Genomic DNA, 23,559 nt, shown 5'->3' with positions numbered 1-23,559 from the left:
TCTTGGTTTTGTCATGTGAAACCTCAGAATTTAATTTTTAGGCTACTAGGTGCATGCTTCTTTGATATAGCTTTTCATAAAACAGTGTTTTGCTTCTGAACTTAGGGACCTTGCCTAGCATAATATGTCTACTTTCCTTTGTTCCTCAGCTCATGGATGTGTAGCATATTTGTCATACGTATGCCCTGGTATTCTGCAGTCGTGTGTGAATGTTGACATGCATTGACTGTGCCCTTGTACTATACATTTTGGGCTTCCTTTCCAGGCATCTTTACCTTGGTATTCTCTGTTTCTCATTCTCATTGTAATGCGTGTAGTTCTGAGTGCCATGAGTGCTGGCTCTCAGTGACAGCTGCACAGGGACTCTCTTCATGCTCCACATTCTAGTTTGCATAGCTGTACCCTAGCTGCAAGATGGCACTTATTCAAGTCAGCAGGTGGGATGCTGGCAAGGTAGCCTTTGTAATACATACCACATTTATCCTTTTTAATTATCTCTTGGGCTTTACTTGCAGATTTGGTAGCGAAGAGAATACTTAATATGCTTTGTATCACATAGTTGTTGCATGTAATTGGTGTCATCCTCCTCCTGTCTTTTGAACAGGTCTTCCTTTGTACATGCACACAAACATGGCCCTGAAGGACTACCAGCTGAACCCTCTGTCATCAATTTTGAGGATTGCTCGGGCTGGAGAAACATTTTCTGGCAACTTGCCTGGTGAAGATTGGACAGTGTTTCAGCCCAACCATTCTACTTTTGTTCCCTTGGCACAGGCCAGATCACAGCATGATGATATTGCTGATGGCAATGGACCGCACACTACTGTTGTACAGGTAATTGTTTTTCTGGTATTTTTGTCCTATGAACAGTGCCTTGATGACATGGTAATTACTAGCTGCACAAAGGCAGTAAATTTGGTCATACTTGTTTATAATTTACGAGAGAGATCTTTTGTTTGTTTTTGTAGTTAGTACCTTTGAAGAAATGCCTTTACTTAAGGGCCAAAAATGATATCCTAGTACATTATGTGCAATTCTCTTCGTTATTATGCAGTACAATCTCAATTATCCTACCTCTTATGGTTGCAGAAAATATGTACAGTCATGTTCAATATGGAGCATCCACAGGGTGCCCGTGGTAAAAGGGGCTTCAAGACTACAAGGCAGCTTGGACATACGAAAAATAAACTGGAAGTTTATTTTAAATTCTCCTGCCATTTTATACTTTTTCCAGCATAGGCATGCATACACCAGTCGCATATACATCTGCAAAATCAGCAACGTCATTATCTTGCATGCAAGAAAGCTATTTTTTTTTCTGGCAAAGCAAGAAAGGGAGCTCTTACATATTTGTCTCCTTCCTTTCTAATGTGATATGCTTCTGTTATTTCCCTTTTTTACGTTTTCCTTTCCCTATGAATTTTGTTTTTTCAAATATGGGAGTGTAGGGACACTTGTTACAGTGTCCTGCTAAATGACTCCCATAGCCATTCTTTATGTTACTGCTGTGCTGATGAGCTCTGTCATTGAAACACTGTCCCATTTGTCCTATATAAGTTTTTCCACAGCTCAGCGGTATCTGATAGTGTTGTGCCTGCAGTCAGTGAAACAAGATTTATGATTGGGTGGGTAGGGGCCTTTCGAGTGTTTTCATACAATTGCATGTCGAGGAAGGCTTGCTCGGGGCACCAAAAAGTAAATCAACGTTATGTCTATTGGAAACTTTCTTTAGATTGTGTGACCACATGCGCTGGTCTTTTCTTTTTACTCGTTTCTTTGTGTGCTGGTTCCAATCCTTTTTCTCTCTGCAAGATGGCTTTGCATACTGAAGTGATGACAGAACGAGAAAAACCTGCATTCTGTAATCATGCTAGTATCTGATTTAAAAAACTTCGCTTCATTCACACTTTGCTCAAGCCATCTTGCAGAAAGAATGGATAATAAGATTGGAACCAGCACACAAAGGAAAAGAATAAAGACAAGATACCAGCGCACATACGTGGTGCCGTACTTGCACAAGTTGTCACGCAATCTAAAATAACTTTCCAATAGACATAGTGCTAATGTACTTCTTGGTGCCCCGTGCAAGCTTTCCTTGATGCGATCGTATGAAAATGCTCAAAAGGCCCCTGTGCACCACCAATCATAAATCTCCTTTCACTGACTGCAGGCACAACATTATCTATCGCATACCACTGAGCTGTGGAAAAACTTATATAAGGACAAATGAGACAGGATTTCGATGATAGAGCTCGTCAGCATAGCAGTAACATAAAGAATGGCTATGAGAGTCATTTAGCAGGACATTGCAACAAGTGTCCTTGCACTCCCATATTTGAAAAAAACTAAATTCATAGGGAAAGGAAAAGGTAAGAAGGAAAGGAAAATAATGGAGGCATATCACATATCAAAGGAAGGAGATAAGTGTGTAAGCGCTCCCTCTCTTACTTTGTCGGAAAAAGAAATAGCTTTTTTGCATGAAAGATTATGATGTTGCTAATTTTTTAGATGTAGATGCGACTAGTTTACGCATACCTTTGCTGGAAAAGGTATAAAATGGCTGGAGAATTTCTAATAAATTTCCAGTTGGCAGTCAGCGCTTGTCTGTGGTATTTCTTTCTTTGTGTCCTTGTTTTATTCACTCTGTTCAACCTCAGTTCTAAATATGAACCAACTAGCCCTCATCAAGAGCTTACTGATGATTCACGCCTTCTTTTCTGTCTAGTCTGTCACAGGAGCTGCTTTGCTCATGGGTACACCTAATTCACCTGTTTCCAAATTCCATTCTTGAATGTCATGCATTCACCATACCCTTGTCATTCCAAACAAGGATTTGAATGCGAAAACTGGCTGGCACTGATGTGTATCTAGAAGCAGATGTTTTAATGTACAACATGATACAAGCCCAGTAAAAAGTGAAGAGGGATTAAAACTGAAAGGTGATCTATGGAAATGCATCTTAACCACTATTGGCTGTGAGATTGAGCAGAGTGTTCGCCTGGCGGGCACTGGCTGAACCATGGATAGTATGGGTTGCACCGCACGTCGTCTACTGGGCACTCCGTGTTTACATGTGCATGTGCGGCGTGAATATCTTTAAAGACAGCTTCTTCTGTGTTTGTAGCATAGTTGCAACTGCTGGTCTGCACTTTGTGACGATGTACAAAATTATTTAGCCTTGCACTGCCGTCTTTCTTTACGCTGTAGTAAGATCAGTGACTGACTGCCTGTGTCGAGCACGTGATGTGTGATTGTCGCAGCCTCTGCTTGCCACAATCATATCAATTTTATTATCACTTTGTGTTTCGAGTACATGAAAAAAAGAAGAGCATTTTATTTCTTTTTAATTAAATGAAGTGGTAGCAGTGAGACGAGAATGTCGCACTTTAGTGACTTGTCATAATGTGTTGATCCTTCCACAATCTCTGACACCACGAAACATGAACGGGGTGGCATGATATCACTCAGCAGTAGAAAAAAGAATCGTAAGCATGCACTCATATTGTATTGTGTCATACACTTTATTATACGATAACTATTATATCATTTAGTAAAGCAATGAATGGGGCTGGTTGGTGTACATTCATGATTATATTGTGCGTAGGTGTCATAATGACGAACGTAAAGGACAGGACGTGGACGTACATAGTGCATATAAACATATAATCATAAATCATGTATTATAACAGTTTCAATAATTGCATGACCCTTGCTCAGTGTTACACAACCAGAGGTGTTCAGTTAACCCTCTGAGGTTCGTTTTTTTTAGCCAAATGCGACCCCCCCCCCCTCAGGGTTGAATTTTTTTGTTGCAGATTTAAAATGTTCATACGGTGGACCTACTTAGAAAAAAATTTACCGCAATTTTTTGCAGTCACCATAATGTTATAGAAAAAATTTTCTATAGGTAAACATGCATTATTTATTCACGAATACAGATGAGTTTCCATAAATACTACTTATAATAAAAATAAAGGAGATATACTTTGAAATAGATATAGCAAGGAGATATTCTGATTGTGCACTTGGGTAGTAGACTAGTAGTCCGCATCGAAGGACTCGCCACTCGACTCCCTTGCAGCAGAACAACCAACCAGCATGCGCGCCCATAACATAATCGACCCGTCTATGTGAGCACATACAAGAAAACTCAATAGTTGTGCACGCGTCAGAAAAACCAAAGGAGTCGGAGACTTTCAGTAATCTTTCATTCTGTCTCCAATGATTGGCAACCAGTTTTCACGACCCAAGTCTCGAGAAAAGAAACGCAGGCATGGCAGCATCGTTCATGTATGGCAGCATCATATGTATATACCGTGTTTACTCGTATAATGATCGCACTCGCATAAGGATCACACCCCTGAATTTTGTCGTCAAAATTCAATTTTTTTCTTTCCCGTGTAATGATCGCACCCTGAACTTGTCGCAGCGATATGTTGTGTGCCAAGTCTAGCTAATGATGATTGCGCTTATGATCTGTTGAATGCTACACGAAGGACTCTTGAAGACATACCAAGCAGTCTGCACGCACCCAACATTCTTAAGCAGATGTCCCATTTCATTCCTTTCATCACTTTCCATACTTCCATGAAAAAAAAAGCTACAACCTAACTTGCCTCGGCTTTATTATTTGTAGACTTCATAATGGTTTTGGTCAACAACAAGAACATAAAAGGCACCTTTCACTTCTTCTCGTCTGCACTCATGGGCACGCAACGAATTGCGAGCGGCAACGACAGTGGCCATGTTTACACCGATACGTTAGAAGTGTACCCTATTCATATGCTGACGCTTGTAACACAGCTAAGATATTCGCCCACCCTTAGCGGAAGTGTGCCATATTAGGATAGCAGTGAAGACAAATGCTGCAGTTTCCGCAGCATGCCCGCCATGGGTTTCTGTCACTGGCAACTAAGCACGCCCACCTCTGTTTCTGTCCCCTCAAAGTGGACATGGCTACGTTATTGTTGCAAACTTGCCGATATTAACGATATTATTCATTACTGATACAGAAGAAACTGTTTCAATGCTCGTAATATACTCACGAGACGAAAAATAATCGTGTTCGGCGCGTTCGGCTTGCTCTGCCGGCTGCCATTTTTGTTTTGGTGTCCCGCACTGACAGCAGCAGCCGCCTGCTTGTTGACCCATTGTCATCCCGCAGCAAATTCGAGAGGAAAAAGAAAATGTTTCTTTTCGCGGGAAATTTAACCCGTGTAATGATCGCACCCCTGAATTTGCGTCAATCTTTTTGGACAAAAAAGTGTGATCTTTATGCGAGTAAATACAGTACCGGCACCTACCTGCGAACAGATCTAGGTAAATGCAGCCCAGTGAGCAACAAACAACCATCTAGTGGTGACCTTTTGAGAGATTCGAAACCAGACAGACGTCATATTTTACGAATGCAACGAACGGAAATGGCTCACGGGACGAGGCGAAAACTAACTGCCACATGGCCTCGCACGCGTGGATGCACTAGCAGTTGCTGAAATGCCAACATGAAGAAGCCATGGAATGAAAACCAATAGACTGTGGAGCAAAAAAAAAAAAATTCCTTGTATCCACACAAGGTGGCAGTACTTGCTGTTCAATAAAGAGTTGAAAAATTGGTGCAGTTTTCACATGTGCAGACGGCGCCATAAATATATGGCACTGGCGATTTGGAATTTGTCTGCGGCACCATATATTTACGGCATTGATCCTTAAAAGGTTAACATGTGGTTTTGAAACCACTATGGTGAATTCATTCTGCCTCACAACTAAAATATAGGCTTTTGTACTGTGGTTCGCTGCTACGAAATTAAAGCTAATATAGGGCATTATATGAGGATCATGTATGAAACGGTAGTCTGTAAACACAGGATGTCATAACACTGAGTTGAAAGTTCGGCTATTACAATTTGCTTTTGCTCTTGACTGTGGCGTTGTTAGCACAGTGGCCACTTTTACCTGCAAATAAAAACAAACTAATCAGATTAGCTCCTCAATTAATTGCATCTTTGTTGTATCACTGTCGTGCATGTAAGCGGGCAAGGACTATAAAAACAATCTCGTCTGAAGCAACCTGATCATCCTACTAATTTACTGTCGCTCACAGTGGCCTAGCTTACTTAATTGCATTTCAGAGAGAATAAAAAATAGAAAAGAGAAAGAAACCGGAGATATGTGCGTACAATTGATGACGTAGAGTACCCATTAACTTGCTACTTTACCTTCACTGTATAGGAATGCAGACTTCTTGAAAGCAGTGCATGATTCGCAGAGAATTAAGTAGTATTTAACTTGCACAACAATATTAACAGAATAGGCAAAGCACACGAAAATCCTTAAGAAAGTGCCAAAATAGAATGTGTGGCTGAGTGCCAGTCCACTGCTCAATGACAGTTTGCACTTCTTTAAAGTAAATCTGCAATTTGAGGGCAATATAAGGTCAGTTCATGGCAGTTGGCATGTTTCATTACAAGATTACCAGGCCAAATAGTTCACAGCCTGCATGTACATTTCAATGCGTGTTGTTGACCGCCTATCCACCCTAGTGTGGTGACGGTGCTGCCACCTGTAGTTCGATTTCGTGGCAAATATTGTTGGCGATGGCAAAGACGGATACTGCTTCAATAGTTGCATTTGTATTCTGCCTAATGTGTTCAGATCATTGCTTTCTTTTTTATTCCAAAAAGGAATGTACCCAATCAGATTGTTTGTGCCACGACTGCTGTGACATTTTCCTGACATATGTGACATGTAGAATGTGAGGCATTTCTTTTAACATGAGGACTGTATAGCAGAATCCATATTAACCATGATCTCTGTGGTGTCATTACCCCCTTAATGTGCAATAAATGAAGGGAGTAAACTGGTTGCGGTATCTTCTTTACTTTTCAGCATTCAGATCATGCATTGTGCAAAATAATGTTGTCTTCTAAGAAGTGTATTTAATGCCCTTGCAATTTTTCGCATTTAGTATTAGAGATTATGTTATGGTTATCGATGTTTTTAACTTTAATTGGAACAAGTTTGGAGCAAATGCCTTGAAATATGTTTCATCAAGTGGGTTACATTCTTTTTCTTCTCTTTGCCTTTCAGGACATAGGGAGATTCGATGGCATCCAGAGGGTTATTTTTGGAAATGGCTTTGGCTTCTGGTTGCACAAATTGCTATTCTTGGATTCAATTTCCTTTCTCTCACATGGCAAGCTGAGTCTGCCCCTGCAGCGCTACCTTCTCATAGACATCGATGACATCTTTGTGGCTGAGCGGGGCAGTCGTATGATGACCCATGATGTGCAGGTTAATTCCTCTTTTCTGTTTTTAGCATTGCCTCGTTGACAATTATATTTTGCCATCAAAGGGCTCCAGGCTGGCATTATTGCTTGATGATGTGGTATTGCTTCAATTCGGAAGTTTTCTTTTTTTTTTTAGGCTATCAGAAGCACTGGCAAATGCAATAAAGATTAGGCACGCAAGCTGCTAGCATTGGCTGGTTATATGTTCACAGGGTACAGCGCTGCATTTCGTGTCTTATGGCTATTTAGACTTTTGGTGCCAGCAAAACATAGTAATGGAGCATGAGCTGCATGTTCCTTGTTTTGCTTTCATCAGAGACTCCCTGTACTTGCTGGCTGAAACTCAAATATCAGCCCAATTACACTGCAAGACAGCAGCATCTCCCAGAGATCTTCCAAGGCGTCAGTGCTCCTGTTTAGAAAAAATGCTGTATTATCCTGGCATGCGTACCTGCCAAGTTTTATGATATTATTAAATTAAATTATTAAATTCCAGATGTTTAGCACCTATTCATAATTGCTATATTATATGATTCCAGTCAATTTGTCATTTTTTACTTGCATCCAATAATTAACCTCACGGTTACCAATTTCAGCACATTTGTCTCTGTGTTGCTTAACATTGAATTTAGCTTTGTATCCCTGATCATGGTTAGAGTGGCTACCATTGTTCTTGCTAAGTGCACCTTGTGTGTTGTTGCTGAGTTTCAGTGACAGGATGTTGGAAAAGTAATTTCAAGTGTTTATTTCTTCTTACTCTGCGTTTATTCTTTGTTAATCTGTACATCTCTTATGCAGTATGAAATCCTGCAAGGACAGAAGTATACATTTTTTGTAGTGTGGACCACTGGGATTTTAAGGTTTTCTACCCTAGTAGACATAATATCTTGTTGCATTTCACTACAAAGAAATGCAAGAATTGGTCCAATGGCATTGTCAACAGCGGAAAAAAACTATGAAATATTTCTGTTTTGCTTAATATACCATTCCGCAGTTAAAATCACTTGTTCGTGCATTTTTGAAAATACAATATTGGTGCATTTTCTTGCTTTAAAAAGAAGAATGAAGGGCAACATTGCATGTGTTAAAGCATATTTTGGCATGTTTCACATGTTTACTATTTCAGCATCCAAATTTCAGTAGTTTTCTAGCTTCGATCTTAGTACTTTTACCAATTCATGGTTGGCATGTCTGCGTACTTGCTTCTGTAATTCTTTGCAACTTGCTTGCCTATGCACAGTATTTAACATGTCTAAAAATTTTTTAGGCACTACTGGATGCACAGCAACAGTTCCGGAAATTAATTCATGGCTTCCGCTTCAATCTTGGCTTTTCTGGGAAATTTTACCATCGTGGATCACACGAGGAAAATAAAGGAGATGACATGCTGCTCTGTGAGTTCCAGGTTCACTTCACCGACATTGAGTCCCTTTATTTCAAGCAAGACTTATTTGTAATCTTGACTGTTTTGCTTTTACCCTAGCTCATGCCCACGAGTTCTGGTGGTTTTGTCACATGTGGAGCCATAGCCAGCCTCATCTTTATGACAATGTGACGCTACTAGAGACTGAAATGAGGCTCAATCGTGAGTTTGCCAAGGTAAAAGGATGGTGATTTTCCATTGATAAGGTTCTACATGGAAAACGTAATTGCTTGTGTATAGATCCCAATTCTTGCATAAAGGCATGCATTTAAGATTGTAATTTATAACTGTGCAGCATGCTGCAGTTTGAAGTAATGTCGACTAAAGAACAGCTTCCCTTTGTTGTTGACAGAAGCACCGTATCCAGACAGACTCTGGCTATTCAGTGGCACCTCATCATTCCGGTGTGTACCCTGTTCATGAGCCCTTATACGATGCCTGGAAGAAGGTCTGGAACATACGTGTAACCAGCACTGAAGAGTACCCACACCTTAGGCCAGCTAGGCTGCGCCGTGGATTTGTCCATCGTAACATAATGGTGAGTTGGCTGACACTGCCCGCTGTCTAGCTTGGTTATGAAGTAGCATGCATCATATTCATTGCAGTTTGTCACTATTTCAAATGAGAACAGAGACTGCTTACGCATCTTGAAAGCGAGGACAGAGACTGCTTATGCTTCTTGTTGTTGCATTATTTTGCAGCTTATGTTTTCCAGTCTTTTGGATACATTGTATTTAGAATCGTACTGAACGTGAATTTTTTATATTGAAACACTGATGTACAGTAAATCCTCGTCATGAAGAAATTGTTTTATGCACTAAGCTTTTCATGGCTCTGACTGGTGTATGCATTTTAGACCGGATTATATTGAGTGGTGTGTGCCAGACTCGGCTAAGTACAGTAAGGAAAGCAGGAAGTTCGCAAGGTACATTTCTGCACACCACTGCCTCGCCTGCAATGAAAGAAGGAAAAAAAAGATTTTTTTTTTCCTTCTGCCATGGTGTCCTGTATGCTTTAGTGCTGCAGCAGACACCAAGACAAGCCATGCTGTGCAAAGTGTAGAGTTTCTTGCTAAAGTTACTGTGGAACTGCGACCATTCAACTACTATGGGAATGATGGTTTCTTCATGCTTATGGCTTGAGACATTCTTGTGGCTTTATTTACTATGCTTCATCTGCCTCTGTTTAAATTTCGAAGAAATCTTACTTTTTTAAGCATAAAAGATGATAAGATGTCATATATGCATAATCACTACCATTTGTTGTTCGTAATGCAATATTTTCTTAAAACAATTTCATTTGCAAAGTTGCAAAGCCGTACAAAGCCAGCAAGACTATGTTTAGGCAGGTCCATGTAGTAGCCATCATTGCCATGCTGGCTGAACTGCCAGGCTTGTAGCTGCCATAAATCCTAGCGCCAGAGTTCTCTCTAGTAATTGTTGTAGGAAACTCAATAATGGCAAGAGCATCTCAAAAAAATTTGTGTGCATAAACATCAGCTCGCACAACCTGTTTAGGTCTATGTGCACCGGTTAATGAGCATATAATTTCACAATGTCAGCTTGTTCACCTAATAGCTGATCAGCATTTTTCCCACTAAAGCAAGTTCCTATATTCAAAAAAAGAAGACATGTTTTAGTTGTAAGAATTTATAAGACTTTCATAATGAATTACATGCTTTATCGAACTCACAGGCTCTTCTTTGTGAAATCCATATGAATGTACAGTAATCCCTCATTATAACGAAGTAAGCGGGATGGCGAAAAAGTTCGTTATAAGTGGTAATTTGGTATAAGCGACCACTCGAGAAAAGCTAAAGCAGTTGATCTTGAATTGTCCCACAACTGTGAGGAAGTCAAAATACAATGTATTCAGTGAAGAAAAACTTCATAGGTGAAAAAAATGCAGTGAGCTTTGGCTGTTTCAAGTTCTTACCGTGCGCGAGCAACCCCTGCTCTGATTTGACCAAGCATTACACAATGCCGTGGTTGCCGCCCAATGCATTCAACCTTATTTCGCAGCAGGCTATTTCGTAGCAGGCATAGATACTCTTGCATCTGCACCATAGTCGGCACTTCACATGGCTCTTTGTCTGCCAGTTCTTCGTCCTCATCGGGGCCACCAACAATGTCAATTAGTACTGTTGCGACTCGAGGTTCGAAGACATGGGATCCTCTTTCTTCATGGCGGGGTAAGTGAACGTGAGGCTGGGTTCGATATTCAGGACGTTAGACAAACACGCATATATTTACACAAGCAGAAGAAAATGCAAAGTAATACAGAAAAGTTGATGAGGAAGTGGTAGTTGCCGATCACTCCCGCCGTCCGTAGCTCCTTTTATACCTTGCGTGAGCATTGTTTAGTCACTTCCCCCAATCTGGTGTCAGGAGGCCGATGACATCTGGTCCCACCAATTTGGTGTCAGGAGACCAATGACATCAGGTCCCACCAATCCGGAGGTAGGTTGCCCCTCCCTAAAAGGGGAACTTGGTCAGAAATGCACGTACATCCTGGGCACAAACAGGGAAAGGAGGGGAACATATGCTGACTCCGATCGTATTCTGACAGGTGATGGCCGGATCATCGTCTCCGGCTTGGACACACCGGTTTGTGCTGCTGACAGGTGACAGCCACATCATTTCACTGACCGCGTCTCCTGCTTGGACGCGTCCAATTTGTGCAGCTTACAGGTGACAGCCGTATCATTGCCAATTGCTCAAACCTCTCCTGAATGAGGTAGTCCCGTGCTGGTCATAATTGATCCGTGTCGATAACCATTTTGACAAGGCCGTCGGCCTGTTCCCCATTATCGTGCGAGCCGTGACCGAAGGGTTTCGCAGGGCGAACGGCCGACCACAACAGTATCTCCGCATCTGTCGCTGGGGTGAACACAGGAGCAGCAGCGTCGGCCAATTCGAATCTTTTGAAGTCGCCTTCTACCTCTTGGCCGGCAATTTGTTGCTACCAATTTAACCAGACGTGCAGCAGATTGCTGTAAGTCTGGTCATCATCAGGGTCGTTGACGATGGTGGGGTCAAAGCCAGTATTCCAAAGCAGTTAGTGACCTTCGAAGGTGTGAGTTCTTTCCATGAAAAGTTCAGCAAATGGATCGCACCAAGCAAATAAATGTTGTACCTCTTGCTGGCGTCATACGCTGTGAGCATACGCTGCAAAAGAGCCTTGCGGTGCAGCTTCCGGGTGGTCTCAGTGATGCTCTGATCCATCGGTTGCAATACTGCAGTTGTGTTCGCAGCCAAAAATTTCAAAGTGATCGCCTTGAGGTTGTTGATCTTCCCATGGCTTTGACAATTGTCAATTATGAAAAGCACTTGCCGATTCTTTGCGTTGAACCGTCTATCCAGAAGGCACACGAAGTCTTCAAAAAGAGCAGCAGTCATCCATGCTCGCTTGTTACTTCTTTATATGCATTTCTTGGGAATAGTTGCATTTCGGAAGCACCGTGGCTTCTCCACCTTCCCCTGTATCAACAAGGGAAGCTTGTCCTTCCCTGTTGCATCAGCACCGTGACACTTTCCTTGCTCTGTTTTCCTCCAGATGAGGATCCGCCAATAGTAATGAACGTGCAATTCGGTAACATCTTGTAAAAAAATGCAGCCTCATCGAGGTTGTAGATGTCTTTGTCTTCATACTTTTCAAGTAGATCTTGGAGCCGATGTTGTTGCCGTACGTCTGCAGTGTCATGGTTCATGGCTGCGCTTTCGCCAACGATCAACTTCAACGTCACGCCCTGTCATTTCTTGAACTGCTCAAGCCAGCCATTGCTGCACTTGAGTTCTTTATGCTTCGGCTTTTGCAGTAAGTGCAGGTCCATGTCTGTGGAGATTTGCACTCCTGGTGTTCTTCAGCCATTGTAGAAGTGCACCTTCTACTTCGGAGTATTTCGAATCGTGATTCCTCTTTCTTTTCGCCAAGAAGTTCTTCTCAAAGTCATCCAGCACAGCCTCCTTGTTTTTCAATACAGTTGATAAAGCAGACAGGGGTATGCCAAATTCCTTCGTGATGTAAGTTTTCTGCATGCCACCTTTTTCCACTTCTTTTATCAGCAGAACTTTGAGCTCCAAAGTGAGACACTTTCACCCAGAGACTGACAGAGCCATTTATCACTGTGGACCACAAAAGCACACGCGAGGCAAGCCTATTGAAGCACCCCAAATAACACACAATCACATGGCCTGCAGCACGGATCCAAATGCATGTGCCGTCTGCGCCAGAGTGACTGAACGCGGCGGGCGATGCAGAAGGCAGAAGCTTCAAAATGTTGTCAGGGCATCTTGCTTTCCTCGTCAGTGCGCACTGGTGATGGCAACGGTTGCAATGGTGGGCTTGGCATCGGCTTCACGTGTAGCAGAAGAAAGGCAATTGCAGTTGTGGAGACCAAGAAGCAGGAACTATGGAAACGCACCCATTGGTGGAAGATTGTGCTCGGGAGGGCAGGCTGGAAGAGGGCAGCTTTGAAAGAGCAGCAACGTCGAAACTGGCAGCGAGGAGGCAAGGAAAGGAGCTGACATGAAGGCGAGTGAGATGGGGGATTGGCATCCGAATGGCTTGCAGACTGGAGAGTAAATGAGGAGAGGAAGGTAGGTGGGGGGAGGCGCGTTTATAGGGTGGGTGCAGAGGTCACGGAATACTACAAGAGTATCACGCTGGAAAGTGCCGCAAATGCCGTGTCTCGAGTCTGAGGTTGTGTTTGTTGTGCTCAAAAAACGATTAGCTGCTCATTGTGGGTACATAGCCCGATTGTGAAAACTGAACAGTTTTGCAGTAGCTGCACTTTGCATGATCACTAGGCAATATTTTTCTGAGGTGTGCAGCTGCGAAGCTTGCAAAACGAGAGTTTTTTGATGCACCGTTATCAACAACACTGTGCTACTTTTTCGGTGCGAGTGCCGGTGTTTGCATACCGCTGTGTCTGCACCATTTATAAATGTCTAGGAACAAAATTCTATGACCCTACCATGCATTTAGACCGTTTGTCTACAGTCGTATGGCACAAATGGAGAACGACCCGCTCGAAAAAATCACCGGGAAAACACGATCTTGCGTTGACCTGTTATGTTGACAGCCTGACTCGTGACTGGCGACGCTTATATCTTTTGTGTTTTCGGCAAGTTATCAGTCAATTTGCGCCGTCAAAAGTGCAACGAAACTAGGGGCGGCGTTTTATTGTGATGCAGGCCGATTATGGCGAGCAAATTTCTAGGCCGGCTTCCCCAAATCTGTTAATGTTGCTCCTCACATCGAACATGGCACTTATAATCGGAGGGACACTTCTTTTGTACTTTTCGGCACATTTCAGCACCACAAGTGCTCTTTAAAGTGCTAAAACTCGTCGAGTGCACCCCATGGAATGCTATGGCGCAAGTCCGCCCGCAGTCTTTTGGCCACTTTTCAGCATACAAAAGACCGCGGTTTTCTGGCATGTCAAAGCATCAGGAAAACTTCATTTTCGTGTGGATTCTATCAAGGGGGACACCAGCGATGCGATTGCGACCGATATTAATGGCTCGGGCACAGTGCAACATGGAATGTGACAGCTTTCATTCGCTCTGCAGTAAACAGCTGGAAGCACACGGCACTCACTTGGTACCCATTACTAGGCAGTCATTGGTCGTGGGTTTGGTACTTTTGTGGCCTGTCCTGTGCTTGCATGAAATTAATTCGTCGGCGGTATTAATTTGACACTGCATGTGCAAAAGGGCCGCTGCCATTCGGCGACGGCAATGTTTCCGCTCGCCACTTCGCTCTAAACGGGTCAAGCTCTTCGTGCACTTCGAGTAACGCGGCTTAAAATGCATGCTTTTGGGTCGGGACCGGAAGAAATTTTGGATAAAGTGATATTTTGAGTGAAGCGATCGCGTCATAATGAGGGATTGCTGCATTTGACTGTGCATACTTTCATTGTCAAATCATCTTCTCACATTGGAAAGTCCAGAATAAGTGAAGTACTCTATTTCCTCAATTCTAATGCACACATGTTTTCCACGACCAAAAAAAAGGAAAAAAAAACACTCTAGACTGTAACATGCACCCGTTTGCCGTAACCCCCAAAAAAGAAAAGTCCATTGCAGTACTGCGCTCCTCATTCTTTCATACAGAAATACAACTTTCTCTCACTTGGAAAAAATAAACATTTACTCCCAATGCACTAAAGTTGCGATAAATAAAGTCATAGTTTCGTCCGAAAGGTGAAGCATCGAAGTATGAAGCATACTAGCTAAATTAACAAGCATGGTATCACGCGCGCACAAGCAAGCATGAACACGTCTCACCCAATGACTGCGGAAACTCTGTAAAACGCTGGAGCGAGGACGTGCGGTAGCAGGAGTGAGGGAATTTACCTTTGTGCTTGATTCAACGTGAACTAAGCAACGAGAACACAGCGCGATACGCCTAGATGTGTAGACTCTTGTCTCTATAGCAGATCGCTTTCAAGATAGGGGCTGCGCGGCCATGCCTCACGTAGCAGCCGCCAGTGTAGAACGCCTCTCCTGTTTGCGCCAGTCCCCCACACAAGTTTCGGAAACTCCGAACGCCTGCGATGCGGCCAGATTTCCGTCTGTCTCCGCACACATGATCGCTTTCCTTTCAATTGTGGCATCGTGATGAACTCGGCATGTCTTTGCACTTGGCACTTCCATACTGATAGAGCAAACGCAGTAAGTGGGAAGACGGACGGTGCACTAACCTAAGCCTAAGGAAGCATTGCCTAAGCACACGTACTGCAGGACATAGAGGAAGCTATGGCAGCTAGGCTCGAAGCGCGTACAAGGCGGCCATTTTGAAATGCTGATGGCGATATGGTAACACAGATTAAAGGTCGTACTCGATTGTAATGCGCACACAATTTTCGGACCTGTTTTATTGGAAAAAGTGCTCGTTAGATTCGAGTAAATACTGCAATTGATTTATCAAAATTAATGGTGTCCGGAATGTGGAGCATGTATTCGTGCCATCATGTGGATGGCTTGTTAACTGTACATCTTGCTTGACCTGCTTGCCAGTGGATGATTCTGTAGACAGTGCATCTACAGCTGCATGCCAGCTGCAGGCCATGTGCAATGAGAATCTGCAGGGACACCTGCTTTCGAAACGTGTACAAGCAGAATGTGCTTTCGATGAATGTAGTGCATATTGTCTGCATGCAATTAGAGTAGCTACCCGGGAAAAAATACTGAGTGTCACTATTGTTCAGAAATTTCCTGGAGTTATACATGTGGCACTGAAGTTGTCCTAAAGTTTTTCAGAAGTACCTGTTAATCATTTCACGAGGGAGTATTTAACCTTCTATGTGGCAGCGTTATTGTTTTGTAACGTACCACTTTCTGCCCAGCCTCCGAGACCCACAAGCTAGTTCATGCACAAGCTAGTATCATTTTACTAATGTGCTGAGCGGCTGTTTTGTTATGTACCTATCTTTCAAGGTTCCTAGTTCAGGCTTTCTCCTCCAGAGAGCAACACCTGTGAATTTTGCATCAAGGCAGAAGCACGCGAGCTCATTGACGAATTTTCTTCAAGTTTGCTTTTGTTAACTGTCTTTATGCTTGTGAAGTTGTCCTAGCTGCATGAAAAATAAAATTATGTTCATAAGGACCAATAAAAGACCGACATCTTATTTTAAAGTCTTGGCATTTCTTACAAACGTGAAGCATTACAATTCATGTTCGTGGCCATATGGTAACGTGGCGCGAAAGTGGGTAACATTTGGTCTTCTTTTGTCAGAGGTTGTATGTTTCCAGCTTTTTGTGTAGCCTGGGAGTGCGGGCTGGGCAATACTATTGTATTTCTTTCTTTTACATGCCCACACTAATTTATGTCTCTTAGCCGCAGACATTCTGTAAACTTATATGTGATGGCAGCAATCAGAAATACAGGCATGAACATTTTTAATAGCGTAGCTTCTCACACAGTAACGAGGCACTCACATTGGCGTTTGGGTTTGCTTGATAACATTCCGCGTTAGTGGTTGTAGCATTCGGACTTTTTCCTGAAATGTTCTAATTTGGCCCACTATTCACTGCATAAACTGAGTCCAATTTTTTAAATATGTTTAGCATTCTCTGGGAACTTGCCGTGATCTTGCGTGATTGTCTAATTTATTTAGTGGCCAACGCCGAAGAATAACACAGCCTCTAACACAGACCCAAAAGCACCATACAACTGGTGCTACTTTGAGTGCCATTTCCTCAAGGACAGGTTCAGAACCCCGTGCAGTGTCTGCATGCTCAATGAATAAATAATCCCTATATAACATCACCTATAATACATAGTGCAACATAGTGCCATAAATAAGCACCTCTAAAAGCATGCTAAACACATTCTTTGATAGCAACCGGGATTGGTTCTTCATAAGTTTTTATATAGTTGAATGCATGAGTTTGGTACAAATGGCCAACAGTACCTGTTCAGTGCATAGCATATTGACATGATTCTAGCACACCCCCAAATACGCACACCCAATTTTGGAGGCTTAGACTAAGAAGATAAAAGTGCACCTGAATGTAACATACACCTGAATGTAACATGCACTTGAATGTGACATGCACCTGAATTTAATATGCCCCCAATTTCTAAAAGAGAAATACAGGGAACCCTCACTTGAGTGAACTTCAAGGGACCCAAGGGAATAGTTTACTTAACTGAAAGTTCACTGAACTGAATGTTCACTAGAATATGGAACAGCAGAGGGCACAGCAGACATCGAGTCAAAAGTGTGAAATGCAATTTATGGAGTTATGCACATCAATGTATACCAAGTGCATAACAGTTGCATTGCTGCCTATCTCATTTTAAAAAATATATATAATTTTCACTTGCACTGGTGCTCTTAAAGCACAAGAAGTAACAAAGCTGTCCAGAGAGTCAACGTTTTCGTACGCTTCCTCTGGCACAGCTTCTTGCTGAGACAGTCTCGCAACATTGCTACGCATTCTACAGCCTCGGCTAGGATTACAGGATTTGAATCTGCCTCTGCCGTTGCATCTTCCTCATTGCACTCTTCTTCGGGATGAACATTGGAAATAATTTCCAGACCTGATATTTCAGCACAGGTAACCACTGTCACACTGCACATAGCCGCCACTGGAGGGCGATTTAGCAGTGGCGGGCATCGGCTACGCCAGTGCTGCAGAGCGCAAAACTTCGTTGAACTGATTTAAAAACTGAGCCCGGCTCCACTGATGAAGTTTGCTGAACTGAAATATTCACTATTCAGAAATCTTTTAACTGAAAGAGTTTTGGATTGAATTCATAGAAAAACTGCCGGGGATTTTCTAAAAGTTCGTTATTCTGAAATATTCGTTCAGCCGATGTTCGTACACCTGAGAGTTTACTGTATAGCGTGTCCTCACATTTGCAATAAGAAAAACATGAGATGAGCAGCATTTACCTTCACAGTAGGGAAACTGCTTCCTTTAAATATGCTTTCATAATGAAAGCAGTGCATCATCGGTGAATTTTGCATTTCATTGGTCATAGATACCAAGCACACAAGGCGGTATTTTTGAGTGATCACTTTTACAGATGCTGCTATCACTTTTAGAGGACATTTCCTTCAAGGAAATGTGCTCCGCTGTAATTTTGTAATGGTGATGATGCTGAGTCTGATGGCTCCGACAGTCGCGTTTCCAATGCCGCAAGCTCTGTAGGTTTCGTATTTGATTGGAACACACAAGCAGTTTTTCAGACCCATATCTTTTTATAGAGGTTGCGTGTTAGTTCATAAAATATGGCACCTAGCAATAGTGACAAGCATAGATTTGCATTACATTATGGCGCAATGCTACCAAACAACAACATACCAATTTATAATTTATTTCTCTAAGAAACAAATTCGTTCTTGCATAATGATTTAGTAGGAACAGTAGACCAGCAATAAATTTTTTCTCTTATTTTCCCGATATACAGCACCATAGAGGATTAAACACATTGAGGAGTTGAGGGCTCATGACTGCTGTTTGCGGTAATTGAGTTGAAAAGAATCAGTCACTAGAGTCAAGGTCTTTTGTTTTTCCATTAGTGGCTAATGCTAAGAGCCACTGTAGCCTCCTGCATGGAACCAGGGCTAGAGCAGATTTCAGAACTAAAATACTTACCGTATTTACTCGATTTTAACGCGCTCGATCACTCGATGTCGCTATCGGACAACTCCTTATCGCTATCAACAGACCAAAGCATTTCATCCTCGGTGCCGTCCATGGCATTCGAAATCCTGCACTCTTTAAAGGCCTTATTGACCATGGCAGACGGGATCGTGCACCATGCATCTTTCACCCATCCAACAAAGTCCTGCAGCGAGGCACTCTTCATTTTATTGGTGGGCGTGAATTCGTGACAGCCACTGACAAACTATTCAGTGTAGAGTGCCCAAATTCTATCTTTCACTGGCTTGTTAAAACAAACATAGAGTGGCTGGAGCTGCGATGTCATGCCGCCGAGTATCATGAAAAGATCGCCGGTGCATGCAGCCAGCTTGTCCTTGATGCGCTGGTCAAGGTGGCACCTGAATGTGTCGAGCAGAAGCATCCCACGCAGACCCAAACTGCCGCTGAGTCTCTTCCACTAAACGTTATCAATCCAGTCAGTGACCAAGTCCGTGGTCATCCAACCTTTTTCATTTGCGCGCACAATCACACCACTCAGAAACACGATTCCTTTCGGGTGCGTCTTCCGTCTGAAGATAAGATATGGGGGCAGCTTGTGCCCATCTGCAGCGCAACAAAGCATTGCGGTGACTCTAGTTTTTTCATGGCTGGACGACAAAACGCGCACTTGCTTCGCGCCTTTCTTTTCAACGGTTGTGGTGGCAGGCATGTCAAAGTAGAGCGGCGTTTGATCGGCATTTCCAATCTGTCCGAAGTGGTAGCCGTTTCTATGGTGCAACTTCAAAATGTACCACTGAAAACTGTGCAATTTCTCTTCATATTCTTTCGTCAATTTTTGGCATATCCCTGTTTGACTTCGAAGAGAAAAGCCTTTTCTTTTCATAAATTTGATAGCTTTGAAGTCACTCCGCCTTAGCCCTTTCTGTGGGTACTCTGAGCAGATCGGTCATCACAGACCGCTGTGCCGCTCGCTGCACTTGCACGTATTCCGCGAGCAGCTCTTCTATTTTGGCAAAGCAGCCCTGCTTTGGTACACTGAAACCCTTCTTTGTTGCTTTGCTGGCAAAAATATTCTCCTTCTGTTTGCGCCAGTCCCGCACGCAAGTTTCAGGAACTTCAAATGCCCTTGATGTGGCCCTATTTCCGTCCGTCTCCACGCACATGATAACTTTCCTTTTAAATGCGGCATCATGGTAAGCTCGGCGTGTCCTCGCAGTTGGCACTTCCATGCTGATTGAATAAACGCAGAAAACGGGAAGACAGGCGGTAGACTAGGTTACACCAGCGCCTGGTTACACGTACAACATGGAGGTATGCACATGGAGCAAGCCACCGCAGCTAGGCTAGAAGCGCATACGAGGCGGCCATTTTTTTGAATGCCGATGGTGATATGGTAATGCGGATTTAGTGTCGTACTCGATTCTAATGCGCATGCAATTTTCGGACCCATTATATCGGGAAAAAGGTATGTGTTAGATTCGAGTATATACGGTAAATTTATTGAGAGCGAAGAGTGGTTCTGTGCTGTTGTCTTGCACATAGACAGTATATTGCAAATTCTCTCCCTGATTTTGTGTTGGGTGGCTCCCCCCCCCCCCCTTTTTTTTTCTTGGCACCGTGGCAAATTTGTTCTTGTGCTTGAACTTGCAGGTACTGCCAAGACAGACATGTGGCCTTTATACTCATACCATCTTCCTTGAGCGATATCCAGGTGGCAGAGAAAAATTGGACAGAAGCATTCATGGTGGTGATCTGTTCTACTTGTTTGTTTACAATCCGGTAAGAAACAAGACTATAGATACATGTTACTGTTGGAAATTACACTACCTGGGGAATGCAGCAGCATTCATTACTATACAGCTGCTCTCTGAGAATGTACCTTGCTTGGAAATGGCTTGTGCAGTCTCTTTTTCTTTTTTCTTTTTTTTCTTTTTTCTTCTTTTTTTGATACTGCAGCATAGGCTGCTTATAAAATAAGTCACCAGAGTCGTGGATATCCACACTATAACCAAAACATTTTTCAAAGGCAAAACGTGCCCAAGTAGCTGCGCATATCCGAAAATCGGAGCATGCAATCAGGATGTTGCATTCGTCTAAGTTTACGAACATGGAAAAGTTCATGACCAAGGACCTGCCGTCTTTGCATAAAGCAGACAAAGTAACAAAAAGAGAGAGAGAGAGCGCGCAACATTAGGGAGAAAGTTGCCCACTGGTTTTCCAGACCTGCTGGATTATTAGAAATTCCATGCGCTGCCACCAACTCCACAGAACTAATGTAGAATCGCGACCAAAATTTCGGACGGCATACAGCGTTTCGTTTGATTTCTCGGACTGATCCATGTGTGAATGATGTTGAAGATCGTGGACCTAGTTGCTGCCATTCGAGTGTTGCCCATGCCACCTGTGTGCCCTTACTTTCATTATCGAGTTGGTTCCTCTGCTTTCCATGTGCCATACAGCCACTGCGACAAGTTTCGTTGACTCAGCATGAAACCGCAACATTGGTCGCGGATTCCTGGCGAGAGGTGCTGATTAGGCCCAGCTGGCTTGGGTGTCAGGTGGCATGCCATTGCGGGAAACTTGCCCTTGATATGTTCGTACACATAGAGTATTACATAGAGATTGGGCGAGCGATCACGTGCGCGGGCTGAACCGATGGCATCACGTGTGAAGCGGAGTTTGGTTTCTGAAGCAGTCGGCTGCGGCAACTACTGCGAGCACCAACTAAGTTTGTATGTGCATGTACTGGTAGGAACGGCAGAAGCTTGCATGTGGATATCAAGCCTAAAACTCTAAATTCGCAGAACACCGCTTAAAATGACAGTCAAGGTCGTACGCGTGATATCTGCAGTTCACGATGATCTGTATCGCAATGGGTGCACACAAGCTGAAGCCGTCGTGCATGCCACTAATAAGTGGCCAAGCAAAGGCTGCTCCATCACTTAGGCAACCACCACGCACTCCCATTGCACTGCAGCTGCTTTTCTTTGTTCCTTTCTTTCTCTTTCTTTTTTTTTTCTTTTTTCTTTTGTAGCGTCTCCTGCTCTACCCTCCCATTGGCGGGCACACCTCGTTGAGAAGTGAACTTGTTACTGCGCTTGTCTGTGGGATTTTCCTGCGAAAACCGCATTATAACTGGTACTTAGTCTTGTGCAGCTGCACTATAAGCAGTATAGGTATACAGGAAGTTCTATGGGAGGCTAAACGAGAGTGGGAAGAGGCCCTGTTATAGCCTGTTTTTCCCTATAAATGGTATTGGCGTCAACTCAAATGTGAACAGTGGAGCATCTGGCTGAAGGTGCAGTATTTGCTGTTTGCTAGTTATAACCAGACGGAGCAACACATATCCGGTTTGGCTGCTAGAAGCGAGGATGCAGGCTCAAGAGAAATATTGTGGCTTTTGTTTTTTATTCCAAGCCTGCTTGCCTCACCCACACTACCAAGCAGCAACATCATTAATGATCGATGGAAGCATTGCATCATGCAGGAATTTCAGAGGTTGAGTAAGACAATGAGCATGAAAGAAAACAGAAGTCAAATTGTCCCTGTTGGGTGTGCATCCTCGTTTCCAGCAGCCAAACCAGATATGCATTGCTTTGTCAGAAGATGACTGGCAGATGGCGCAAACTGTATGTTCGGCCACATGTTTCACTGTTAGCGTTTATACCATGTTGGTACCATGTGGAGATTGCACAACTGTGTCTGACGAGGCACACTCGTGGGAAAAAGGGGTGTGGCCTTTTTTCTGGAATATTTAGGGCCTAATTTAGGGATGCAGCGCTAACATGGTAATATATGGTGAATGCCTGCCTTAGCTTTTTGACTTCAGTGACTATTGGCGACAAAGTATCTGTTGCATGACAACTGCACTACTTTTGCAACTCATCAGCGAGAATACTGTAACTACTCTGGTAAGACCCGCTCTCGTGTAAGTCCTGCATTGCCACTTTAGAGCGAAAAAATGTGAAAGAAAGGGAAAAAAAGAAAAAGTCTTCACAGCATGGCCTCCCAGATTGCACTGGTGCACTGTTGCAATCTCTGAGACTGTGTTGCATGTTGGTCATTTTTAATAAGCTGCTACTATACGGTACAGTCAACCACAAAAGTTTACGGACAGTAGGATCTCGGGAAAACAATCAATTTCCGAGCAGCCTGTAGCAGTAGTCAGTAAAACTGAAATCACTATGTTGTTCACATATGCTGATAAATGCTGTAGATACGAATACTAGGCTGCATTGTGAGGCTGCACAATTAAGCTTTTCCCCAGATTTCGTGTTCTGTAAAATTTTGTGTTTGACCGTACTAGTTACTGTCCTGCCAATGATGCCATCATCATTGTTGCCGTATCCTGCTGGATCGCAGTCATGTAGCCAACGTGGCATAGATCCAGCATCCTGTGTGCTTCATCTGCTGTGTTCAGGCGCATTGTTCAGGCGCATTGTTTAGCAGGTTTAGCAGCTTCATGTTTTCGAGTATAGTAAGAGTGCATCTCTTCAAAGAATTGTGCTCATGGATTTTGAATTTGTGGCATGTGGTTTCGTTTGAGACTATCATCAAGAACTTCAAGGTGATGGTAATCTTGAATAGTAATGGACAGCACAGAGGACGACCAGCTTTGGGAGAATGCTGATGAAGCGAGCTTGTCAAAGATGAAGACGACTGAACAGAAGTCTTCATAGTCGACTGCTAGTGGTTGCATTATTCTGCATGGCAGTCTGAGCACAGTTCG

The 23,559-nt window shown here is 43.2% G+C and overlaps 1 protein-coding gene across 3 annotated transcripts in view; it reads left to right on the top strand.

Moving 5' to 3' along the window:
* The window catches only part of sfl (N-deacetylase and N-sulfotransferase sfl), a 126,705-nt gene that overhangs the window by 54,417 nt on the left and 48,729 nt on the right, over positions 1–23,559 (top strand). For all 3 annotated transcript variants that reach the window (XM_065439416.1, XM_065439417.1, XM_065439415.1), the window contains 6 exons: positions 605–834; positions 7,087–7,290; positions 8,554–8,680; positions 8,770–8,885; positions 9,062–9,247; positions 20,481–20,609. In XM_065439416.1, the coding sequence (XP_065295488.1) occupies positions 605–834; positions 7,087–7,290; positions 8,554–8,680; positions 8,770–8,885; positions 9,062–9,247; positions 20,481–20,609 (992 nt within the window). The remainder of the gene's footprint in view (positions 1–604; positions 835–7,086; positions 7,291–8,553; positions 8,681–8,769; positions 8,886–9,061; positions 9,248–20,480; positions 20,610–23,559) is intronic.

Source organism: Dermacentor albipictus, chromosome 1 (genome assembly GCF_038994185.2).
Source record: "Dermacentor albipictus isolate Rhodes 1998 colony chromosome 1, USDA_Dalb.pri_finalv2, whole genome shotgun sequence".
Classification (NCBI taxonomy): Eukaryota; Metazoa; Arthropoda; class Arachnida; order Ixodida; family Ixodidae; genus Dermacentor; species Dermacentor albipictus.
Note: the sequence above shows the minus strand (reverse complement) of the source record. Positions and strands in the feature narration are given on the sequence as shown.